The 17,132-nt window shown below is 43.4% G+C and overlaps 1 protein-coding gene across 2 annotated transcripts in view; it reads left to right on the forward strand.

Moving 5' to 3' along the window:
- Window positions 1-17,132, forward strand: part of SETD3 (SET domain containing 3, actin N3(tau)-histidine methyltransferase) — a 68,962-nt gene that overhangs the window by 2,068 nt on the left and 49,762 nt on the right. For both annotated transcript variants that reach the window (XM_082681953.1, XM_082681954.1), the window contains exons 2-4: window positions 10,437-10,546; window positions 13,018-13,110; window positions 15,315-15,463. In XM_082681953.1, the coding sequence (XP_082538079.1) occupies window positions 10,444-10,546; window positions 13,018-13,110; window positions 15,315-15,463 (345 nt within the window). In that variant the 5' untranslated portion in view covers window positions 10,437-10,443. The remainder of the gene's footprint in view (window positions 1-10,436; window positions 10,547-13,017; window positions 13,111-15,314; window positions 15,464-17,132) is intronic.

Consider the following 17,132-nt stretch of genomic DNA (forward strand, 5'->3'; position numbering starts at 1 on the left):
GATAATTGGTCACAACCGTTTCCTTAAAACTTGCCGCTCTCATGATCCAGAAGAGAATGGCAAAGGAGATGACAGCTGGAGGAGAGTATCTACAGTACGCTGGAGTCTGCTCGCAGTAAATATTTAGCAGATAATCATTGAATTCAATGGGAACCAGGTACCTACTCTGTGGCGCGTGGAATTTTAGTAAAAATATGAATGAAAACCTTACCTCCTGGCTCAGGGTTTCTCTTTCTTTTTACTAGATGTCAGTTTAGTTTGAAGCTTTCCAAATCTCTCAAAATGTTTGAATTACATAGTCTCCTTTTTTCTTATCACTAATCTGCAGTAGCTTTTAGAAATGTAACTAATAATACTGTATCTTTTTTGGTGTAGTTTGATGAATATCTATCACTGGGAGGTTTTTTTTATCTTTAGAAACTGGTTTGTCTTCTCTGGCTTCTGTGAGGAGTAGGGAGGAAGAGTTTCAAGTGTGTTTTCTCTTCGTGTACCTCAGTCCTGGGAGTGGGACCTAGATTTTGTTCCCGCACAAAGGAAATGGAGTCATTTATTACTATGGCATTAAACACTTTTAACAGAATAGTGAAGAGTGAATATATCTTTATTCTTATGGTACTTTGGAATTTGCTTGTGGCCAGTTAATTTGTTTTCTCAATGAACAAGAATTATATTTGGGCCCATTAATTTATCAGAAAGAATATTTTGATTTGCTGTGCATCCTTTTTTTCTTGCTACAGTTGAAGAAGTGTTTATCTTGGATATCAGTTCATTCTGAGTCATATTAAGGGGGTCAGATTAAGGATTCCTTGGCTTTTAAATTTTTCTGGTTTTCACTTTTGTTGCATATACAAGTGTACCTTACTTGACAAAATTGACTTCTGTACGTTGGATTTCCTTATGTCACCTCATTTTCCTACTCATAAAATTGGAGATTGTTAAATAGTTTGATCTGCATATATAATTTACATAATATTTATTCTCAAAGTAAAAATAAATTTCTAACAAAATATTAATACACATGTTTTATTACAAAGGAGTTGAGACTTGTTTTTTTTTTTCAAGTCATTTTAATAGTCTTATGGGGAAAAAGTTGATTAACAGAATAGAATCCTTTTTGTTGTTAAATTCATTCAGTAACTCAAGCCAGAGATTAGCTGTGTAGACTCCATTTCCATTTGGGAGTTTCTTCTAGGTTTAGAAGTAAACAGATCGTAAAACCAGAGGTACAAACACAGCTATTGACAATTTTCAACTGAAATATATTTGAATGGAAGAAAAATGATTCCAAATGATTATAAAATTCAAATACCAAAGTTAAGACTTTGAACATTTTTTTCTTATTCAAGTCCTTTCCAAGTAGAAGTTAATTAATAATCAAGATAAGTCCAAACACTCTTGACTGGCAATGGAAGACAAGTCCAGCTCTGAAGTTAAGATTTTGAAAGGGAGCTGAGTGATACTGATTACCAAGCCAGAGTAAAATTTTAACTTCTTACATGTGTAGGCTGAATAATGGGGGTACAGAGGGACGGGGGGCAGAGGGACAGGGCAGGAAAAAGTGCTTTCACTATTTTTTAGAAGGACTAAAACATTGTCTAGAGAATTAGATAAGCAGGTGTCTACATAGAACTCTTAATAAGTATGCAGTATTTTAGCCTTATTACCTATCTACCATCCTGAATTTCACTTTCCCCTTTGTTCACGATACAGTTCATTAGAACATAACAAGGCCTAAAAATTCTATGACCAAACCTTTAAGGTTTCAATCTCAGAAAATAGGCCTGACTCTTCAGTATCAATAGTTTTCTGTTAAGCACAGTTAAGAGAAAGTAAGGGTTAGTGTTGAAAAATACTCATGAAAGTTGCCTTTATCATAAAATTTGGAAGTTTTGTTCATGTCCCAAATTTAAGCTGAGGCCACTCCTTTGTATTTGGACAAGGCCAGAATAATGACTCTATAGTTTTAAAAGGCCAAAGGGGTAAAAGCTTTACATGGTATGTTTTACAACTGCAAAGGAATACTGTTATTTAGAATTTCAGAGATAATGAACCTTCAGAGCCTCTCTAAGGGGGTTGGTTTTGCACTGAATCCATGAAATACCATTGGGCATCTGTGACGTTTGACATCGAGCTGTGCTGATGAGGCTGTGCTACTAGCTGTCTGTCATGCTGCATAAATTTATTAACCTCACTAAACTTCAGCTTTCTCATCTGTAAAGTGGGCATAATATCTTTCTTTGTCTAGTGTGTAAAATGCTTACCTCAGATCCTGATATAGGAAATATGCCTGATGATGCAGTTATGATGAAGACGGTCATGTTGGGGGCCTGCCCCAGGGCACACACAGGTTCAACAGCCCAGAAACAAACAACGTGACGGCATGAATAATTTGCATTTAGGTTCCAAAACTCAGTTGTTTAATGTAGCACATGTATCTGGCTGAAGGTCAGTTTACGTAACAAAGGGTGTAGTTGGTTACCACCTTATCCTCAAGACTGTGGGACCACGTCTCACTTATCCCTGCATTTCATATTAGATACTCAAGAAATGTGCACTGAATGCAAGCATGAATTCACTCATCACTTGGCTGGTAGAAAAGTAAGGCAGTGTTAGCCATACCGACCTTCCTGGAGTTATGATGGGGTTACATCCTGATAGCGTGTTGAAAATACCATTGTCGAAAATGCATTTAACATACCTAACGTACCAAACATCACAGCTTAGCCTAGCCGACCTTAAAAGCGCTCAGAACACTTCATTTGCCTACAGTTGCGCAAAATCATCTAACACAAAGCCTGTTTTGTAATAAAGTGCTGAATATCTCATGTTATTTTTTGAACACTGTACCGAAAGTGAAAAACAGAATGGCTGTCTGTTCAGAAGGGTTGTAAGTGTGTTCATTGTTTACGCTCATGCTCCGTGTAACCGGCGGGGAGCTGAGGCTTGCCGCCACTGCCCAGCATCACCAGAGGGTATCACACTGCATATCACTAGCCTGGGAAAAGATAAAAATTCAAGGTTTCTACTGAATGTGTATGCGCTTGCACCGTCTGTATTAAAGTTGAAGTATCTGAACGTGAACCACAGTAAGTTGGGGACTCATCTCCTTGGGTTGAATTTGGCAGTGGAGAGCAAAGCACTTAGATAACCATACCTGCTACATAATATTAGATATCTTTATTTTAAAGATGTTCAGGCTTGAGGGTTAACACAGATAGCCCCAGAGGTCTCTTCCAAACCTGATGTTCCACAATTCTAGAATCTAGAATCCTTATGGGAGGAATGTGGGTGGTTTGAAAGTAATTTCTTGACAGATTATAGCTAGCTGTTCCTTCACCCTTAACATTTTTCTTTTAGAAAGCTATAATAGGAAATGGTTATTCATGATACTGAATGATTCTTTGCTTTATGAAGAGTTTGTTTTGCAACTTCCTTTAAATAGGAGCCTCATTTTAAGTGTATTTACAACTTAATTCAATAGCAGTTTAAAACTAAGACTATTATGTATTGAAAAGTCAATCAAAGATGGTTTAAGTGTCTCTAAAATTATCATGTGTATTAGTGGAAATATAGCAAAAACATTGTAGAGAGCAAGTTTAAATCTCAAGTTTGTGTATATCTGTATCTATCTACGTATCTATCTATATATGTATATATGACAGCCCAGATTGTTCTGTATAAAGATTGAAATTTTAATTACATGCAGCTTATAGGTCTACATTCATCTTGGTATGTATGTAGCTACTGAGTTGAAATTAATTCCATCATCTCGCCTGTCTGCTTGCCCTGACTTCTTGGTACTTTTGAGCTGTGACACATCAGTGTCTCCTTTGATAGAGATTGGAATGATGAGTGCTAGTTAGCCACTTGAACCTGTATAAGTTAGTAAGGCTTGACCCTGTTACTAGATCCTGCTACTGTGCAAAGAGAGGTGTTTCCAGTATTTCAGTTAACATGGTACCAACGCAAGGACCATGTATGCTTCATCAGTTTTTGGAGGAGAGAGAGCTTAGCACAGTTAAATGCTTTTCAATTTGGGAGTGCTTTCATTTTCCTAGGCCATCATCCTGTAGTCTGTGTATTTAATTCAGTATGTAGTAATCTGATCCTAATGGCCTGTGAAGTATTTTAGTGAGATTCTTTTCTTCCTCCAAAAGATTAGGCAGGCTTCACACTCCCTTCAAGTCCGTTTACAGCTGGGAGCCTGAGGTGGGAGGAAGCCCTAGGACCATTCTCTCCCTTAGTCAAACCAGCTGTAAAGTTGGGAAGATGCAGCATACATTGAAAAACAGATGCTGGGTTTGAGCTAAGGTTTTCTGGTTTACCAAATTACCAAATAAGTATAATCAAAAATGTTTATTCTAGTTGTATTTAGTTGAAAGCAACTCAAGAATATCGCAAATATACATTCATTCCGTTTAGAATTTTGGGGGAAAGAAAAAAAACCCCACACAGCTGAATTCCATCTCGGTCTGTTCAGTAGGTGTGAAGTATACTTTGTAAAAATGGGTTAAGTATCCCCCTCACCACGCCCACCACGCCATCAGCCAAGTTCCTTAAATGCACTGTGTTCTTATTTCTCCTCACTTAGGCAGATTATGTGTGAAAGAATCACTTCACTGGTCAGAAGTGGTTGTTGATTACAGATGACACTTGCATATTAGTCAGCAATTTAAATAATAATTGAATATGCCATCTATTTTACTGTTTTCTAAAGTTTGTTGTATCTCTTAGGTGGAGAGATTGTTGATGGACTTGCTAAATAGTTTATGGTGTTATAAAGAGCCAGATTTTGAGGATTTTGTAGATTTTTAAAATATCTTGATGGTGAAGCAATGTAGATATGTGTGGAACTCTTAGCTTGCTGTTTCTTTTTATAGATGCCCCTTCCTTTGAAGGACTGTCACTGTAATTGTTTACTGTAGAATCCTTTTGCCTGTCAATCCTATTGCTTTTCTGCATATTATTTTCTTTTGTCTTAAGTATTGTTTAAGTCCTTTTTTACTGTATATTTGTTTTCCCCAGATAATTCATTAAGAATTTGGAAATTATACCTGCTTTCGATCTAAACTTTGGGGGAAAAAATCTTTCATTTAGCATTGTACCTTCGGCTAAAATTTGGCATTTAACTTTGTGTGTGCATACACATATCTAATTTAGCACATCTTTGTATTTTTCTAATATACATATTTGAAATAAATATTGAAGAGAAATATTTTGTCTTTGTAGGAAATTGATGAATTAAACTAATAGGTACTGTTTTTCCACTGAGAGCACTAAGAATATTCAGGATACCTATTTGGCTCTTTCATTTGTTGAAACTTGGAATCTAGCCCCGGATTCAGCTGAACTCACAATGAAAATTATTCATTGTATGTAACAAGTTTTTGAATCATAAATGAACAGGGTAGGTAGTTATTTTAAATCCGTGAAGTTGGGGAAATCTTTGTTAGCTAAACAAGGCAGAAGGGGGTTGAGTTTAGGAAACCACTCAGCCTGGATTCTAACACTTTCTCAGACTGAATCTGAACATCTAGTCCTTCTTCTTTACCTGTACTTTATTCCTTACCCCTCTCTGTTTGGTTACTTTGCCCGCACATTTTAGGAGTTATCCAGGCTGAGTCCAGGGTCCTCATCTCATGACCCTTGTGGCCCGCAGGGCTGGCTGTCCCTCATCTGGCTGTGGTCATCTTCTGCAGCAGCTGGTGTGGTCCTGGCATGTGGATGTAGGAGACCTTGTTTAGTTGCAAATGTGCTGGATGTAACACAGGGTTTCAGGTTGAAGCTGTAGGTCCGCTGCTTGTTGGCTGTGGGCTCTTGGCCAAGTCATAGCCATGCCTGAGCACCCTGCCAGGCCAGTGGTCACCACTGGCCTCTGCAGGCTGTGGCGGGAACGTGTCTGGCCAGTGCAGAGAGCTGTACAGATGCTCGTGCCCCCAGTCACAAGTGCCCCTGGAGCTTGAAGTTGTGCTTGAGTAGCAGCTCTTCCATTTCTATTGGAAATGGACTTATTCCTGCTTGGTTGTTTTCTAAGAGACCAAAAACACTTTAAAAATTCAGTTTGTGTTTATTGGAGAGATTCTTTTATGAACTTTAATACCTTAAAGCTTTTCTAACAACAAACTACGGTTTCCCAAAGGAAACTATTTTTTTAATGTGAATTTTATATGTATAAATTTATGTTTTGACTTTTAAGAGTCATCCTAGTTCTTAGAAGTAGTAGTTAAGTATTAAGTAAATGTCTCATTTTGGCTACTGTTCTGTCACTGGTGGAAGAATATATCAAAATGGTTCCTTGCTGTATAATCTTACTATTGTGATGGGAAATAAATCTTACCCATAAGTAACACTAGTAAATTCAGATAAGATTTTCCTTCATTCAACAAATATTTGACCCTCAACTGTGTCCGTGGCACCATACTAGACCCTACAGATAATTTAGAAATGGAAGCTTTGGGTTTTTTCTGCCACAAGACAGAAAGCCACACCAGTGGGTGAGGTAGGCACATAAATGATGTCAGCTACAGCGCGTGAGGCCGTGGGGGCTCCAGGGCTGAGCTCTGCAGGGTGTGGAGTGGGGAGGGGGCCGTCGGTGAGCTGGGGTTTGAGTCAAGACTCAGACACCATCACCAAGGGCTGAAGGCACGTAGGCCGCAGAGAAGAGGGAGCGTGTGGATCAGAGGATGGCATGGGGCCGAGGGGCTGAGGGAGCTGGCAGAGGGTGGCAGGAGGGCCTAATGCTTTGTGGGGTGAAAAGAAGTAAATGCGGGGCTACCGCCTTTGAGGTACTTTTAGGTGGTACATTGGTCACACAAATGCGAGAAGAATTGGTGCCAAACCATATCGAATCCAGAGGCAAATGAATCTTATAGACATTGACGTCTGTAAAGTTCAGAAAAACGGCTGCTGGGCCATAGAACTGGGTACAGAGAACCCCTGCCCTCCAGAAATGTTAGTTCTTCAAGTACACACTTGAGGACATGCCTCTGATTCAGTGCGCCGGGGGCTGAGTAATTAGGAGCTCCGGGACAGAGTGGGTCCAAGTGACTGGAGGCTTTCCTGGGTGAGGTCACTGTCAACCTGGTTTCTAGGTAGAACAGATTAAGAGCTGGTCTGGACCTAGGGTCTTGTACCCCAGGGAGGTACATCCCCTGGGGAGAAGGACAGCCATTTCCCTACCCCTCCTTAATTGAGAAGCGAGTTAATGCCTACTGGGAGATTCTTACTGTCTAACCTGGGCAGGCTGCTTTCTCTCTTTAGGGCTTATATCCCTGTGGGAGGGAAACAGTCCAAAGAGAATTCCAAAAGACTGATCTCAAGGTAAGCCAAGCCTTTAGCATCTGTTAATCACGTTGAACTTGACCCGTTCTTACAGATTTGCATGGAAGTGAGGGCTGCATGGAGGAGCCCGGAATTTCCTCAAGGCCATGGGGGACATTTTGACTGAGTATGTGAAAAATTTTGCCAGGAGGAGACAGGGTTAGCAGAGGGTAGCTTTATTTCAGGAAAAGGGGAGAACAAGAGCAAATCCTAGAGCTGTGTTGTGTAAGCGGTGATGGGAAGAATAAAGCCGGGCAAGAAAAATGGGGTGAAGCAGTAAAGGGCCCTGAGGGCTGTGCTGGGGAGGTTAGGTGTCACCTTAGAGCCATGGAAAGACCTTGCGTTGAGCAAAAGAAGCCTACATGTTGTATAATTTCATGTGTATGAAGTTCAAGGACAGCTGCTCCTGATTAATTGTAGCTTGTTGGCGAGGGGTCCATGGTGCTAATTTCCTGATGTGTTTTGAAGTTTCACCTGTGTTGTATATTGGTACCTGTTACTCAGTGGGGGCAGATTTAAGTGGCAGGGGTGGGCTTGGGCAGGGAGAACGCAGGACACTTATAGTCTAAGCAAGAGATGAATTCAAGACGAGCAGGTGGCCTGAGATACTCAGGGGTGTTACCACTTGGCCGGATGTTGTCGGTGTCGGGTCTGGAAGACGTGTCCGCCCTCCTGCTCCCTGCGGAGCCCTGTGCTTTTGCTCTGCATGTCACAGAAGCAGTGGGGCAGTGGCCGAGGACAGGCTTTAGAGTCAGGCAGACCTGAGTTCTAACTGCACCTCTAACCTTGGACAAAGATGGAGGACTTCACCTTTTTGAGAATGTCATCTAAAAGATGAGGCTAATACCTACTGATTAGAGTGTCTGGGAAGATCAAATGAAGAGATGATCTTAGCCCAGTGCCTGGCAGAGGTTAAGGACTGCACACAGGGTCACTACTGCTGCTGCTTTAATTAACGATTGTTATTTCAGGACAGGTATCTAGATGCCAGAGAGTGATGGGAGTTGGAGGGATTCCTGAGGGAAGACTTGGGGTGGGGAGGGGAAAGGGGCTGCAGGCAGAGTGAAGAAGCCTGTTTTGTAGCCCTCGGGTCTTCGTGCTGGGGAGACTGGTGTAGGCGGGGCGCGGCTGCCTTGGGTTCACTGTGCCCCAGGCCTGCTAAGAGGAGGGAAGGGTCTTGGAATTACTATCTGAGTGATGTTTTTGAGTTGACGCCTAACACACAGAAGGTCACGCTGGCAGGGAGAGGCCGGCAAGCCCATCTCTGACAGCGGGCTTCACAGTTCTTCCTGCCAAGCTATATTTGGAAGTGTGATTAAAGCCCTACTTTCCAGGCTTACTGGTAGTCTTAGTTGTTTTCAGGTCAAGTTCAGTGGTCCTCCGCAGAGATGCCGTTGGTAGATGTGGAGAGGGCCTGGTGCAAAGAAGAGCGGCAGGTGCTCTGTCCAGGCCTCTCAGCCGTGAGCTAGTAAACCCGGGAGCTTCCTTCTCGTTTAGTCCTTGAGCTTAAGGAAAGGTGCTTAAACCATTCCCCCGCCTGCTCCCCCCACCCCACACTTTTTTTTTCCTTCTGCTTTTGATCTCAAAATAACTAATTCTCTTTGCTGCCGAAGTTTTAGGTATTGTTATCTGTTCACTTTTGTTCCAGGGTGCCTGGCACTATGTGTTCCACTCTTGTGTTTTAGAAGGCTTTTTAGATACGTAAGTTACAAAGTATACTTCATGCATCAGACGCATCAGAGAAGCTACATAAGATAGCCCTTTAATAGAAAGCTATTTTCTGTTGTTTTAGCATGGCCTGTATTTGCATGGAGTCATCGCAGTGGAATCAGTGATCAGCTAGGCTGCAGGAGAATATGCATTTTCAACCTTTTGTCCCATCACAGCTCTCCACACTACAATAGTCATTTCTCTTTGTAAAAAACAAGTAGGTCAGAGTTGGCCTTTTGGTTCTCCCTTGAGATTAATTGTAGCTTGTTGGCGAGGGGTCCATGGAGCATCATCGTGGTGTGTGGTATTCATTAGTGTGGGTGGCTCCAGTGGCTTCTCTGCGGGGATCTCTCTCCGTCTTCTTGGGTTGTCATCCTCAAGCGCTTCTGTCTTAGGAGGAATGCTCAGATCAAAGTCCTCAGACAACAGTTGCAGCCCTCCTGCAGCTGGGGTCCTCTTTCCCACCGCTCCCCACAGAGACCTCTCCACCTGGGGTGCTGTGCCCCCTGCCCTGCCATGTGCTTCCCTCATTCCTGCCCTGCCTTTGAGTTGCCCACCCTTTCTTCATACATCCTAGTCCCTTTCTTTCTTCAAGACACATCTCCTGACTCACTGCTATAAAATGTTTTCAGACAGATGTTATAAACATCTCTGCCCGGCATCTATCGGTGCATCCCCTGTCCCACTGTCTCGTCTGCTTGTGGCATATCCTGGCCATTTCTTATTTGTTAGACCATTGAGGGCTCCAGGGTGGTTGAAGTGCCAGGCTGGGAGGCAGTGGAGACCTCTTTCGAGGGTAGGGTCTGCCATCGACTTCCTGTGAAACCCTGGGCAAGGTACTTTGGATTTTCCTTGAAGCAAGATTAAGGAATTGAATTAGCTCTCTGAAGTTTCTTTGATCTCTAAAATGTCTTCAGCATGTGTCTAGAGGGTCTAATCTGTTGCTTATGATATAGTTACTCTTTATGGGAAATTATTCGTTTAAAGCAGAGGGAGGAGAGAATATATAGGTTTTTGTGGCCATATGATAGTTTGTGATACATGAATGTAGATGTAACTTCTATCTATGTAGTATCACAGAATACTAGGATATACAGTGAAGTCTATGTAATTTGAAAAAAATTCTAGAGTAAAACTTGCTTCTACTGTAGTTTTTGTAGGTGAAAAGGAACGAACTTTTCTTCCAGAGACTACAAAGCAGCTTTTTTTTCACATTTGAGTGCCTCCAAATACTAGTATTAGTTACACGTTGCTTTTTCTGGAGGGAAACTTCAGGATATGGCACCTTTGAGGTAAGATCTTAATGTCTCAAGGCCGAGCCACTGCTGTGCCACGTTTTATTACTCAGTTTTGTTCTTTGGAAATGTAATGCTTTTCTCTTTGTTTTTTCTTTTTCTTCTCCGTAGTCAGAAAATGGGTAAGAAGAGTCGAGTAAAAACGCAGAAATCAGGCACTGGTGCTACGGCAAGCGTGTCCCCGAAGGAAACCTTGAACCTAACCAGTGAGCTGTTGCAGAGTAAGTCTCGGCTCGGCCTTCCCGCCTCTGTGTGGGACACGTGTGTCTCTCTCCTCACACCCATGCACCGCGTGGGGGTCCCTGGTCTGGGGAGCAGGAGGTGAAACAAGCTTGTGTTCAGATCGCAGCTTGTTTAGCCATGGGGCCTGGCACATTACAGATCTTCCCCAGCCTGCAGCTTCCCTGCCTGTAAAAATGGAGGTACGGTACCAACAGGTTCCAACAGGTAACTTTTACCTAACAGGTATGGTACCAACTGTAACTATGGTTAAAGGAGGCTTGGACGACAGAACGAATGAATGTAGATAACCACCCCCCCGCCTGCACCGGTGGGCCAGGCCAAACTCCACTGCTTTTTAACAGTGTGGCCTTGGACCAGTTCCTTAACCCTGCTGAGTCGCAGTGTTTGTATCAGTAAATAGAGTGTCTCGAGCCCCATGTGAGCTATGGCACGTGAAGGTTGAAGGTCATTGGGCCGTGAAGCCAGAGGTGAGCGCAGCGTGCCGCTCAGAGAGCAAACGTAGGAACTGGGCTCCCTTCCCTTTACTTTCAGTGATTCGTAATAGTTTTCCAGTTTCACGTATGGAGGTTATCCGTTCTTGCTCTAGGAAATTAAGTATCTGTTAAGTGCCGATACTTGCTTTAGCAAGTTAGTGTAAGCTGGTAACTTCTGTCTTTAAATTGGAATTTAAGTTGGTGCTCTGTATGTTTCAGATTTAGCTGTGGTCACTCGATTAACTAACTACGTTTGTCTCATTTTCTTGACCCCTTATTTTAGATTATGTGAGAGGCTAACCCCCAAATAAAAATTGCGCTTTCTTTCCCTGACATAGGCAGGCAGGCAGGCAGCAACTGAGTCAGGGTCAGGTCCCTCCCTGAGTTCTCCCATCCCCCCTGTGGGGAGCCCCCCAGAAGGTCAGTGTGGGCTCCCACAGAGCACGGCTGTACCTGCCCGCCCCCACCTGTCTCTCCTGCTGGACTACAGGCGGCCTCAGGACAGGCTCCTGTGTTCTGGGGCCTCAGTCAGTGTTTGTTGATGGAAGAGTGAAGTAAGACTGGTTAACCTAAGTTATGAGTCAATGCATAACTAGTTATTGTTAATTATTATTAATTTTTAAATTAATTTTTATTGGAGTATAGCTGCTTTACAATGTTGTGTTAGTTTCTACTGTACAGCAAAATGAATCAGCTATACATATACATATATCCCCTCTTTTCGGATTTCCTTCCCATTTAGGTCACCACAGAGCATTGAGTAGAGTTCCCTGAGCTATACAGCAGGTTCTCATTAGTGGTCTATTTTATACATGGTATCAATGGTGTGTATGTGTCAGTCCCCATCTCCCAGTTCCTACCCCCACAACCCCTGTTGATTATTTACCACATCTGGTCTTCTCTGTGGGGAACAAAGGGGGCCAGGAGGTTTATCAGGAATGTGGTCGGGGTCTCTCTCTTTAAACTGATACTGTCTTAAAAGGTCAGGGCCGCTGACAGGCCGGGTGCCCGGGGTGCGGCCTTCCACTGCCATGGCTCCGGTCTTGGCGGGTAGGTCTTTCGGTTTTGGCCTGACAGAATCTTAGCTTCTTTTTTAGCGGCAACTGTGCCATCTCTTTTTGTAACTCCCCCAGAGTGCTTATTATAGAACCTTACACAAGGATGTGAAATGTTTGTTGACTAATTGTCCTTATGTCCAATTTAACTGGTTCCCTTAGGGAATCATTGTTATGGAGTTTAACTAGAAAAAAATGTTGACTCTTAATATACCTTCTTTTCACCATCCACAAGAGTTTTCAGGAAAATGTTTTGCATTTTAGCTTAGCTTTTTAGATTTTCCTGTTATGAGTATTCTGAGGAAAATTGATCAGAGCAGCAAGAATGGGGTAGATGCAAGTTAGGTGCTCACACCTATGTCCTGTGGTCACAGTGTAATATGTGGCCTGGGTGGTTTCAGAGGGTTTACGTGCTTTAAAAAGTACACCTGGTTTATGGGCTTCCCTGGTGGCACAGTGGTGAAGAATCCACCTGCCGATGCAGGGGACACGGGTTCGAGCCCTGGTCCGGGAAGATCCCACATGCCGCGGAGCAGCTAAGTCCGCGAGCCACAACTGCTGAGCCTGCATGCTTCAACTACGGAAGCCTGCTTGCCTAGAGCCCGTGCTCCGCAACAAGAGAAGCCACCAAAGTGAGAAGCCCGCGCACCGCAACGAAGAGGAGCCCCCGCTCGCCGCGACTAGAGAAAGCCCGCGTGCAGCAACGAAGACCCAACGCAGCCAAAAAACAAATATTAATTAATTAATTAATTTAAAAAAAGTATACCTGGTTTATACTTCTCACCTCTGTCATCACGGCTATATACCTTTGTTCTTTAAAAAGAAACCAACAGCAACAACAAAACCCAGATCCTCTTTCTTCTGAAGACTAACAGGTTAAGCTGAAAGAAATGTTTCGGTGCCATGGTTTTTGTGTTACAGAATGCAGTAGTCCTGCCCCTGGCCCAGGAAAAGAATGGGAAGAGTATGTGCAGATCCGGTCTCTAGTTGAGAAAATACGAAAAAAACAAAAAGGTAAATTTCCTCAAATGATCATCACATTTTAATAATATCCTGTGGAACCTGGCATAAGCAGAGAGGCTTTGAGAATGAAGGTCTCGGCATCAACCCTCAGGCCTCCGTGCCTGTCTGGGTGGTGGTTGTAGAAGGGCTCCTAGATATTGGGAGGGAAACTGCATTGGGAATCCATCAGGATTTTCCCCATGTTTGAGGTGCCTTTGCTGCTTTGGAAGGGATAAAAATGTTGAGCTTCAGCGGGGACAGTTTTTCTATCTGGGGACTAAGATGGTATAACTTTCATTTATTTTTATTTTATGAAATACATATTTAAATTTGTTTTTGCATCCTGTGTTTCCTTTAGGGTTTGAGGCCAGTACATGGTGTTGTGTGGTCAACACACAAATATATACGGATTGGTTAGTGTCTTGTCAAGATTTACAATGAGCTCAAATATGTCTTGATTTAATAAGAGATGTAGTTATATTTCTCAAGCTGTGTTTTTCCAGGGTGTATTCAGTAGGCATCTTAATGATTCCCAGTCAGGCTGGCAATGGGGCCAAGTGTCAATTCGGAAAAGCGTATTCAATATACCTATTGTTTTTGTGCTGTAAAGCACAAAAAGTAGATTTGTATGCAGGCCACACGGAAGGTAGAAGGAGAAAGCATAATAAGGAGCCTGCGTTCAGAAGGATGAGAGAACTTCTTTGACTCCCCTTTTATTTATTGCCATGAAAGTTAGTGGGAAGACGGTTTGTTTTGTATTTGCCCTCTTAGGGAGTAGTTTTACCGCTCTCCCATGCACATCTGCAAACATGCAGTCTTTAGGTTAGATAGTCTCAAACCCTCAATGGGGACGGGTTCTTTTATAATGTGTTAATTTGCATTAAATGGTAGACTGTGCTAATCCTGGCTCACCAAATTGGTTGCTGAAAAGTTTTTTTATATCCTGAGTTTCTGTGCTGAGTAGAGACCATTTACTATAACTGGCACTGAAGCTAGAGCATTCACTAGTTCTCAATAAGGGAAGAGTAAATTCTGTTTTAGAGTATCCCTAACAAAATCAGTTTTCTCCATTTAGCAGGTACCTTTGCAGACCTAGCCTGGCACGGCGTCAGGCCAGGCAGTCCTGCTTCACAGATCTAGTTAACCATGAATTGTATCTTGGGGACATGGCCACAGGCCCTGGGCTGGGTTCTGTGCCCAGCACCTCATGTGGTCGAAGTTCCTGTTCCTCTCTCTTTATTGCTCAGAAAAATAATGATTTTTCCTATGCATGGCTTTTCATCTTTTTTGATATTTCAAACGTGCTGAAAAGTGCCGAAAATAACACCTAAGCAGCTACTATCTCAATTGGATACATGCCAGAGTCTTGTGGGTTCAAGTTCTTCTTTCCTTCCTTCTCAGCTACTGGTCCGATCTCTTCCCCTCCCTCCGTGCTTTGATTGGTTCTTATATTTATTTTTAAGAAATTAGGCGTTTCAGGCACAGCTGAAGCCCCACACTTCCATCCCACTCCCTCCTCTCCCCTCCCCTCCCCCTCGGGGGGCGTTGTCTTTACAGTGAATGTGTTTCTGCTTCATATATAACCCCATACAAATAGATGGTAGTAATTGGTATTTTAACAATTTATGTAAATGGTATCATACTACTGGACTTTCAGAAAACCAGTGTTAAGTTTTGTGTTTCGCTTACAGTGATACATATAGATGCTGCTCATTTAAGTTGCTGGACGAAATTCAGAGCGTTCCAGTTTTGTGCTCTTAGAATCAGGGTCTAGGGCTCCTCCTTACAGACGTCTCCTTGTGCATGTATGTATGTGAGCTACTGATTTTTGTTTTCGTGTGAGTTTTGTTAAAGCAAGTGTGCACATGAGAGATGGCAGGTTGCTCTAGGAACCTGCAGTGGTCATGAAGGCTTTCCCCATCCCTGTTAGTGCACCTAATAGAACCTGACCGCCAATATTCATATCACCTGGGACCAGCAGCTATTGCTCTGTAACCAGCAGGGCGTTCAGGATTTTAACTCACCTTTCCTGTCACTAGTTAAGGTATGTACTGTGACATCTGGTGGTCAGTTTTGATTTTTTTTTTTTCAAGATCGGAGTCTTACTACTATTTCTAGGTAGGTAGTTCCAGTGGTCTGTTTTTTATTTTCTGAGAGCAACATGACTGATATGTTCTAAAAGTAGCTCTTGTTTTCTAAAACACGGATTGATATAGGTCTGTCTGTTACTTTTGATGGAAAAAGAGAAGATTACTTTCCTGATCTAATGAAATGGGCCTCTGAAAATGGAGCCTCTGTTGAGGGTTTTGAAATGGTGAACTTCAAAGAAGAGGGCTTCGGTTTGAGAGCGACAAGAGATATCAAGGTGAGTTTGTAGGTGAGCTGCTGGTCTGGGGGGCGGGCTCTAAGAGCATCTGGGTGGTGTGGCGTGGAGGGCCCAGGACTTGGAGACAGGCGTCTCGGGCTGTCCTGAGCACACTGTGGGCGTGTCGGCAGCGTGCAGCGCACCTCTCTCTCCCTGACCTGCAGTCTCCCGGCTGGCCCCGTGGTCCTGAGGGGCCTCAGCCCAGGGCTCTAGACAGCCCCTCCCAGGTTGTCCTCCTTGGAACTGTGCTATCAGCCAGTGAGTGGGGCAAGTCGGGTCACATCTCCGAACCTCTGTTAGGAGACCAGAGAACATGTCTTGCGGGCTTTTGAGATTTGAGTGAAGAGGAGGATGTGAGCTTGGGTGGTTTGGAGGGAGAGCACACAGGGCCCTGTGATGGATTGGATGTGGGTGGGGTGGAGGGTGGGCAGTGTCGAGATGCGGACCGGTTTTCTGGAGTGGGTAACTGAGTGGCTGGAGGTACCACTTACGGAGACAGCAGCAGCAGAGGGGAGGGGAAAGAAGAAGAGAAATATCCATGTGCTAAGGGACAAAGCTCTTCTCCACTCTCGGTCCTTCCTTCCAGATGAAGGGAGCAGCAGCCCCCGGCGGGGCTCTAGGCCTCTCTCTGGCCCTCATCATGCCGCTCCTAGAGAGGAGGTGTAACGATCTGATGGTTCTGGAAGAAGGATCTGGGCTTGGCCTTTTTCTCCGTGGGAGCTGGTTGCCATATGTGTTCTCTCCCCTGCTCTCTCCACCCTGGGAGTTTTACAGGGCAGGCCACACGTGGGGAGGCCTGTCGGGGCTCCAGTCCTGCCTGTAACTAGGTGGGGAGTCTGTCTAATTCTGGGATTCCGTAGGTGATGTTTTGTGTCACCATCTGTTGTATTCTTGTGTCTCTCTCAGTTGGTTCAGAACTTGGGTGGAGGAAATGGATGTTATTTATTTGGGTCCCTTCAAACTTCCAGCAGCATCTCTGGTCAAGTCGCAGTTTACTTTTCAGTGATGCCTTGATAAACCATACACTGGTTTATTAGATGCCTGTTAAATATCTAGTGTGTGAATAGTACCTTGCTTGTTATTATACCATGCTTCCCAAAACACCAGGATCTCTTCCTTCATGAGGCTGATATAGTAAGGGATGAGACACACATAAAAATAAATAGTAGACATTGGTAAATGGCAAGAGTAAACCAGCTGTCATACTTTGTTCTCATCTCTGATGAGAAGCATCATTAGTATGGATGCTGCCCAGAATATCTTAGCGGTGGTCCGTCTTCACTATGTGCATGTTTTTTTAAGCTTTATTGAGGCATAATTGATATACAAAATCACACATATTTAACGTATATGTTTTGATGAGCTGGGACATATGCATATACCCGTGACACCATCACCCCACTCAAGGTACTATGTTGATGTGCATGCTTTAGGCAGTATAGACACATGGACAGGACTTCCTGAAAGAAGCATCTCATGTTGCCAAAGTAGTGAGATAATGCCTTGGGAAAAAATTAGTAACCAGAGTATGTCTTACGGGCTTGTGCTTTCGCTGGTATCCGTGTGCTTTAAGGTCAAGCATGTGGAGGAAGGAATGTTACTCTAGCTTCAGAAACTCAATAGCAATTCACACTGGCAGGTTAGGGTTTTTGTTGGAGGTAGAATTTTG

The sequence above is a fragment of the Grampus griseus genome (assembly GCF_964374135.1).
Source record: "Grampus griseus genome assembly, chromosome: 2".
Lineage (NCBI taxonomy): Eukaryota > Metazoa > Chordata > Mammalia > Artiodactyla > Delphinidae > Grampus > Grampus griseus.